Raw genomic sequence first — 9,350 nt, forward strand, 5'->3', positions numbered from 1 at the left:
ACACCTTATGAGATCTAGCATGGACAAAAAGTGTGGTTTCTTACTTCAAAATATTCGGCTGCAGATGTTTTATTCTTGAAATGGCCAAAACCATTTAAAAGCCTTTGATGCTAAATCTGCAGAGGGAATATTTCTGGGATATTCGTCAGTTACCAAAGCTTATAGAGTTTTTAACGAAAGCACATTAAATGTTGAAGAAAATATACATGTTGATGAAACTATACTAACTGATAAGCCAACTGATCCAGTTGATCGATTTACAGATATCAGTTTGTAGGATGATCATTAGAAGAAAATCATATCAATCGAAATATCCTTCAAACATCTGAACCTGAAATTGTGGATCAATCGATTGAGCAGGATGTAGTTCCTGAAAGTCAGTTGGTAGAGCAAACAAATGATATTCAGTTACCAACTGAAACAGCTCCAACCGAAGCTGAAAACATTCAGTTGCCTACAGAAGTAGTTGCTGATACAAAAGCAACAAACACTGAACTTAGATGGAAGAAATCACATCCTCTAGAATTGTTGATAGGTAATCCATCTGATCCGGTAAAAACAAGGAATCAAATGCTCAATTTATTTTTTCATTCAGCTTTCGTATCGCAATTGGAACCGAAGATAACTGATGAAGCTCTTGCTGATCCAAACTGGACAAATGCAATGCAAGAGGAGCTGAATCATTTTACCCATAACAATATCTGTAACCTATTTCCAAGACCAGTTTCAAAAACTTTTATAGGTACAAAATGGGTGTACAGGAATAAACTGAACGAAGATGGTTCAGTTGTGCACAACAAGGCGAGACTGGTAGCACAAGGTTATATGCAAGAAGATGGAATTGATTATGATGAAACATATGCACCAGTTGCAAGATTGGAAGCTATCAGAATATTCCTTGCTTATGCATCATTCAAGAACTTCAAAGTCTACCAGATGGATGTAAATAGTGCATTCCTGAATGGTCAGTTGCAAGAAGAAGTCTACGTTGAACAACCTCTAGGTTTTATCAATCATCATTTTCTTGATCATGTCTACCATTTTGAACAAAGCCTTATATGGTTTTAAACAAGCTCCAAGAGCTTGGTATGAAACTATTTCAAAATTTCTAACTGAGAGCGATTTTTCTGCTGGATCAGTTTATAAGACATTGTTCAAATTTTCAAAGGATGATCATATTTTACTTGATCAAATTTATGTTGATGACATCATATTTGGGTCACAACTAACCCCAAATTATGCGAGAAATTTGCTAAGTTGATGCAGGAGAAATTTGAAATGAGCATGATGGGTGAACTGATATTTTTTCTTGGACTACAAGTGAAGCAACTCGAGAAAGACATTTTTATTAATCAAAGTAGATACACAAAGGAGTTGCTGAAGAAATTTGGCATGGAATCGTGTTGAGCTGCAAGTACTCCTATGAGCTCATCAGTGAAACTGGACACTGATCAAGGGGAATATCAGTTGAGGTGACACTTACAGAGGTTTAATAGGTTCATTATTATACCTAACTGCTAGTCGTCCTGATATTGTATTACTGTCTATATGTGTGCTAGATTTCAGGCAAACCCTAAGCAATCACATTTTTCAGCTGCCAAACGTATTTTAAAATTTCTTAAGGGCACACAAAATGTTGAGTTATGGTATTCTAAAGACTTCTCTGTCAATCTAGTTAGATATTCAGATGCAAATTATGCAGGATGTAGGCTTGATCAAATGTACAAGTGGATCATGTCAGTTTCTAGGAGACAAAATGATCCCTTGGTTCAGCAAAAAGTAGACATCCATTGCTACTTCCACAGCTGAAGCAGAATATCTTGCTGCTGGGAGTTGCTATGCTCAACTGCTCTGGATTCAGCAACAACTGAAATACTATGGAGTTTTTGCCAAGGAATCGCCCATATTCTATGACAATACAAGCATGATTGCTATTACCTACAATCCAGTTCTTCACTCAAGGACCAAACATATAGTTGTCAGGCATCACTTTATCAGAGATCATGCTTTGAAGAAAGACATAAGACTGGAATATGTCTCAACTGAACAACAAGCAGCTGACATCTTCACCAAACCATTGCCCGAGACTAAGTTTTCTCACTTTCGCGATATGCTTGGATTAATTGATTTATCTTAATCAGTTCTATTGTCTATTACTGTTCATTCAGTTCGTCTTTTATCCATTTGAATTTCATCTGATGTCAGTTAATCTTTAGTCAGTTATTATGTTCAGTTCGTGATTTACTTATCAACTGTTGAGACTAATTCTTGCAGGACGATAAAAGACAAAGATAAACTAGATATTTATTTTATTCATTTAAAGAAATAAGCACGGAGTACATCGAAATATTCTTCTTCAACAGAAGACCATCACTTGGTCAACCAACGGATTAAAACTCATGTGGAAGTCTTAAGGAAGATATCTGAGTCAGCTATACGCTCTAGATTCTTCCTTTCCTTCTGGAGCATTAGTTGGTAGACACATTCATCTTCGAAGATGTCCATTGTATCAGCAGCACGCAAGCGCTCCCGATATTTCTTCAGTTTTGCCACCAGTTTGGGGGTGGTAGCCATTCCACACTCCTGGAGAAACTGGAGTCCTTGAAGCTCCTCCCAGTATCGAAGGATTTTGTGGAAGACTTTATCTTCCATATCAGTTTTTCTTTTCTCAAGAGCTGAGTTCATAAAAGCTTGTCCATATCTGGAGTCTTCGAGCTACTTGCACCTGCCATTATAGCTTTTGGTTGTTATTTTTGATATGATTGAGACTAACCGAGCTATTCTTATATATAGCCTAGGGTCAAGGAAGATGAAAGGATGAAGTCATTACGGCAGACGATTAATCTACTAAGCATAAGATTTAATTTAATTCGTCTTGATTAAATTCTCGAAATCTTTATATGCATTTTTAAGGAGGAATATTTGTTTAAAAGGTTAACTGAGAAGACAACAATTAGTAAATCTTCAACTGAAAAGAAACAGTTTCAGAACTGATCGATCAGCTGATTATTTCACTAATCTTCTCAGATAAGTTAACAAATTAACCATTTTATATTCCAAATCAGTGACGTGACTGATTATCAAAGCATTAAATGCTATCTTTCAACAAATGATAGGTTGAAACGTGTAACTTATAATCCATGTATTTTCAACACGATTTTACCACACGTACACACGTTTTTATTCAAAATTTTCTGGACTGGCACGTGTCCAATAATTCGAACAGTCACGTACATAAGTACTTTGCCCGCTCCATTTCAGTTTTTTTCTTTCTTACACAGCTTTCTTTTTCGTGGGAAATCATTCAGTTCTAATGACAAATCAAATTCTCGCTCACATGTTGAATGCTATGGCTATCAATTTTGAATCAGTTCTATCAGTCGGAGAGGCCGATGTGAAAAACATCTTTCTAAAGCTAGAATCAGCTGGGCTGAGGACATTTTTTCGGCAATCTTCACAGGAGATCTACACAAAAGAACTTCAGGATTTCTACTCTAATGGGAATATAAATTCTGATGGAAGCATCATCACTACTGTCAATAGTCAGTTTTTGACCATTTCTGAAGAATCGTTTGGAAAATGTTCTTATTGCCTTCTGATGGGCTGTCAAACCTTGCTGAAGTAAAGTCATCTGATGTCGAAGAGATGAAAACTCTAATTTCTGCTGATGGACAGAAAATCAAAGTTTTCGATACAAAGAAGGAATTGAAGCACGAAGTTCAGTTGCTGGTTGATATTGTAGCCAAGGGGCTATTGGCAAAGGCAGGATCATTTGCTGCACTCACCTTGGAGAAATTTCAAGCCATTATTGTTATTATGGCTGCTCGAAGACTGAACTGGAAGCACCTTATCTTCAATATCTTGAAGAATATGTTTCAATCTACCAAGCAGTCCAAAGGATTCACAGTACAACTAAGTTATTTGATGAAAGTCAAAGGACTGTTGGGTGATGATTCAGAGAGATCATCAAATTCAAAGTCTTCAACGCCAAGAATGTTCAGCCACCAAAGAATAAACTGAACATTTCACCTGATCAGTTTGTAAAGATCAAAAAGGAGATTGGGACGCAGTAGAATGTTCCCAAATCAGTCAATAAAGGAAGAACTTTGCCTCAACTGAAAACAATCAAGAGAAAACTTATTGTCAGTTAATCAGATTCTGAGGAAACACCTTTTCAGTTGATAACAAAGAAACGAAGGACACAGAAAACCAAGCCAGTAGCAATGTTGGCATCTTCCCCAGCTGATAGATTGAAGCAATCAGATGCTCAACAGGCTATTCAGGATATTCCTTTGAAAGCTATTCCAGCTGATGTTTCAGCTAAAGATCATTTACCTCCACCAAATGATCCATCCAAAAAGGTCGTCACTGCAGCTGGTAAAAAGAAGGAATCAACAAGTTTCAGCTCTTTTGATCAATACCAATCGACCTACAATCATTGCTCCTGCTCGACCCAAAAGAATCAAAATTCAGGAACGAGTGGATGCTACTCACTCTGGATTGAACATTCCGCACATTCTCTCTGATGAGAAAGGAAAGGGCAAGTTGATCAAAGAGCCCAGGCCATCAAATTCAATTCAAACTCACATTGACCTTATCTGGGAACAGGTCAACGCATTTGCTGAATCCAAACTGAAAGTTTATAATGCTTGGACGAGTTTCAGAACTCACGCTTTGCCAAACAGTTGAAAAAGAAGTCTAAACTGAATATATTCATCAAATTGGAAGCAGATGTTCTCAAAATGGTCAAAGCTGCTACCATTGTTCAAGCACTGGGAGAAAGAATTATTTCTTTGATCAAATTAGAGCCAAAAAGTTGGGTCAACTGATTGAGAAGCTCAAAAGCAACTACATTCCTACAAGTCCAACTGCTTATAATAATCGAGTTGTGCTTACTCAGTTGGACACAGATCTTATTGCTCTGCAATCACAGATAAAGTTTTTGGAAATGGATCAGGAATTATTCAATTATGAAAGTTTTTCCAAAGATGAAAAGATGAACCCCCACCTCAGCACAAAGAACCATCCCTAGAACAAGATGCTGCTACAACAATAGAGCCAATTCAGGATGTGCCACCATATTCTTCTGCTGCTGATCCTCAATTATACTCGGACGCTGACTTGACACTTGCTAATAACGATGAGATCATTCAGTCAATCGCCCAAGAACTTCAAACAAATGTGCCTTCAACTGAATCAGTTGATCACCCATCAGAACAAGAAGCTACAGATGTTCAAACTGATGTGCCATTTCACTCACCTGTTGAGCCTAATGTAGAAAATGTTGACATTGAGGAGGCTCAGTTGCATGTTGACGAACCGCAGCAAGTTTCAGTTGACCAAATATCAGAATCACCAGTCACTGACCCTCAAACCGAAACTACCACAGAACATCAACTTATTCAGCAGGATAGTCCATCTGCTGCTCCAAATCAACCTCTTCTCCTACCATTCAACAAGAAGTTAGTATACAAGACATTTTTCATGCTGAAACAGAGGTTTCTGACCGGACTTTGGTGATATTTAATCAATCTACCAAGGAGCAAGAACCATGGCCGTCTGGACCAGTATCTCCTCATCCATCCTCAGACATGGATTTGGTACTCGAAGAAACTCAGAACATTTAGCTCAATATGTCAAAGATAATGCAAGAAATAAAGGAGTTTCAAAATCACTCAACTTTCTCACTCTCTAAAGTTGAACTCCTCCAGTGAATTCAACATAGGGAAATTGAAATCAATTCAAACAATTGTGACCCCTATCTCCTTTTTATCGAGAAGCTTAAAAAGAACATAGGCTTAGCTGAGATTCTCTCCTTTACTCAAGACTCAATCAGCAAGCGAGTAGAATCTATGGAGACATTTGTCTCAAAGAAAATCGACTTGCTGCAAACCATTGTATTGACTGCTGTCAAAGATATTGCAGCTAATGTTAGAATTCTATCTCTCAAAGTCGATGTGCTTGATAAAAAAGGGGAAGCAGCTAGATTGATGAAGGAATAAGAGAGGATGAACTGAAGAGACAAATATTGTCAGTTATTAGTTCTCAAATATTTATTTTCGTTCTGTATACCATCAGTTGAAAGTGAAAGAGTCCGACGTTCACAAGAATGCTTTTAGGACTCGTTATGGGCACTATGAGTTTATGGTCATGCCATTTGGGTTGACCAATGCGCCAACGATCTTCATGGATATCATGAATCGCGTATTTCATCCATATCTGGATCAGTTTGTTATAGGTTTCATCGATGATATTTTGATCTATTCGAAGGTAAAGAGGAGCATAGTCGACATTTTAGGATAGAACTGCAAGATAGGAAATTATATGCAAAGTTCAGCAAGTGTGAGTTATGGCTTGATATAGTGGCATTCTTAGGTCAAATCAATTCTAGTGATGGAGTGGAGGTTGATCCGAGTAAAGTTTAGGCAGTGAAAGATGGCCAGTACCGAAGAGCGTAACTGAGATCCGAAGTTTCTTGGGACAAGCTGGCTATTATAGAATGTTTATTCAAGGATTCTCATCTATTGCGGTATCCATGACCGCCTTGACAAAGAATAATGCAAAGTTTATATGGGGATCCGAGTGCCAAGATAGTTTTGACAAGTTGAAGCAAGTTTTGATTTCAACGTATTTTTATCGATGCCATCGGGGAAAGGAGAGTATGTTCTTTATACCAACGCTTCGATATTTGGTTTGGGTGCAGTTCTGATACAAAATGACCGAGTTATAGCCTATGCATCGAGACAGTTGAAGGTTCACGAGAAACATTACCCCACTCATGATCTTATGCTAGCAGCAGTGGTATTTGTACTGAAGATTTTGACAAATTATTTGTATGGAGAGAAGTGCAAGATTTTCACCGACCATAAAAGTTTGAAATACTTATTTACACAAAAAGAATTGAATATGAGACAACGAAGATGGTTAGAGTTGGTGAAAGACTACGACTGTGATATTAGCTACCATCCGAGAAAAACTAATGTAGTGGCGGATGCATTGAGTCGAAAGACAACAGTTATTACTCAATTATAACTTCAAAGACCACTACAGTCCGGGATTCAGCAATTTGAGCTTACAATGTATGCTAGGGGCGAGGCCCCTAATCTTGCTATCTTGACAGTACAGTCGACTTTGAGAGATAGAATCCGTGAGGGACAGTCTACTGATGAGCAATTGCAAAAGATACATTGCATGCTTGATTTTAAGGAAAAATGATTATTATATGCATTAATTTTATAAAGTGATAAGAATGTGAATTGTTGAAGGAACGGAAATAATTGGGACTAATACGATGATACGATAATATGATGATATGCAAGGCCAATGTTCATTTGATGGGTGAGAGTGTCGCTGATGTCTTCGCCGCCCATTACTATGGTTACACGTAGATGGATCCTTCGACCTTCAGCTAATATGAAATTCACAATTAACGACCTGAATTCAATAAAAAGGAAAACTTATAACTATATGATGAAATGGAATATTTTTATGATAAAAATAAAATTCTTAAGTTTATGCATCTTCATGAAATGTTATCTTACGTAAAAGTATTTTTACTGTTGCATGTGATTGTATATGTATTACTCGTTATTATATTTATGATTTGCTAAGTCAGTAGGCTCACTAGGTGTGATCAAGTATTTTTACTGTTGCATGTGATTGTATATGTATTACTCGTTATTATATTTATGATTTGCTAAGTCAGTAGGCTCACTAGGTGTGATCGATGCAGGTGAGCATGATATAGAAGTTGAGGATCTTGATGGTTGATCTTACTGGACTGAAGGTGCGCATAACTCAAGGACCAGCGTTAGTTTTCCGCACTTATGATTTAAAGTTTACTTTAAAGATTATTGTGAATTTTATGATTGATTTTGAGTTGTTTTTGACAGGTTGTTAGAGTTAGCTTTATTTTGAAATATTGCTAAGTTTAGATTTGGTAAAAAGTTTGACGATTTTATGTTTTGAATTCGTCTTGTTTAAATTTTTCAAATATAGTTGGTTGTTTTATTTTTAAAGTGGTGCAAATTTACTTTTAGAGTATAAATATATTATTATAGTTGTTTTCGGCCGAGAGGTAAATGAAAAGAAAAAAAATTCTAGTAATTTTTAAGAAAAACGAGTAGTGGATGTTTTACCCAACTCTTGGATGAAATTCTTCATCCAAACTCCTTCCTATGCTGCAACCGATGCAGCTATGCATTTGGCCTCAGTGGTAGAATCCGATGTGGTGTCTTGTTTGGAGCTCTTCCAAGAGACAGTACCACCATTGAGCTTGAATACAAATCCAGAGGTCGATTTTGAATCATCCACATTGGATTGAAAGCTATAATCAGTATAGCCTTCCATTTTTAGTTCTCCACTCCCGTAAACCAAGAACAAATTCTTAGTTCTTCTCAAGTACTTAAGAATGTCGTTCACTTCTTTCCAATGCAGTGGACCGGAATTCGACTGATATCTGCCTGCAACACTCAGTGCAAATGCAATATCAGGCCAAGTATATATCATACCATACATAATACTGCCTATGGCGGATGCATACGGAATGCGGCTCATGGTTTCTATCTCTTCATTAGTCTTAGGGCACATAGACTTGGATATAGTCACACCATTAGACATTTGGATATATCATCTCTTGGACTCCTCCATAGAGAATCTCCTCAGTATGGTATCGATATACGTGGATTGGGTGAGCCCTATCATTCTCTTTGATCTATCCTTATAGATCTGTATTCCTAATATATATGATGCTTCACCCATATCATTCATGGATAATTTACCAGCTAACCATAATTAGTTGATTGAAACATCCCTACATCATTCCCAATAAATAGTATATCATCAACATAAAGCGCCAGGAATGTTACTGCACTCCGAGAGACCTTCATGTATACACAAGGTTCTTCAGGAATTTTGGCAAAATCAAACTCTTTGATAGTCTTGTCAAATCTGAGGTTCTAGCTCCTTGATGTCTGTTTGAGTTCTTAAATGGATATCTGAAGTCTGCATACTTCATGCTCACTTCCTAATGATGTGAATCTTTCAGGTTTAGACATGTGAATCTCTTCCTTATTATTATCATTAAAGAACGCTCTCTTTACATCCATCTGCCATATTTCATAGTCACACCATGTTGCTATGGCTAGAAGTATCATAATGGACTTGAACAGTGCGACTAGTGAAAATGTTTCCTCATCGTCAATACATTGTCTTTGTATATGTCCTTTTGGCACAAGTCTAGCTTTGAATGTCAACGCCTTCCCATCCGCTTCAAGTTTACTCTTGTAAATCCATTTGCATCAAATGAAAACAATACCCTCAGGTAGATATACTAAGGACCATATTTGGTT

General features: G+C 37.1%; 1 protein-coding gene across 1 annotated transcript; it reads right to left on the reverse strand.

Moving 5' to 3' along the window:
- Positions 1 to 7,404: 7,404 nt before the first annotated feature.
- LOC140805443 (secreted RxLR effector protein 161-like) lies at positions 7,405 to 8,619 on the reverse strand. Its single transcript, XM_073161714.1, has 2 exons — positions 8,284 to 8,619; positions 7,405 to 7,434 (listed from the first exon to the last, which is right to left on the reverse strand). Exons 1-2 carry the CDS (start codon positions 8,617 to 8,619, stop codon positions 7,405 to 7,407), a joined length of 366 nt encoding a protein of 121 aa, XP_073017815.1.
- Between the last annotated feature and the right edge of the window lie 731 nt (positions 8,620 to 9,350).

The sequence above is a fragment of the Primulina eburnea genome, chromosome 11, assembly GCF_022965805.1.
Source record: "Primulina eburnea isolate SZY01 chromosome 11, ASM2296580v1, whole genome shotgun sequence".
NCBI lineage: Eukaryota > Viridiplantae > Streptophyta > Magnoliopsida > Lamiales > Gesneriaceae > Primulina > Primulina eburnea.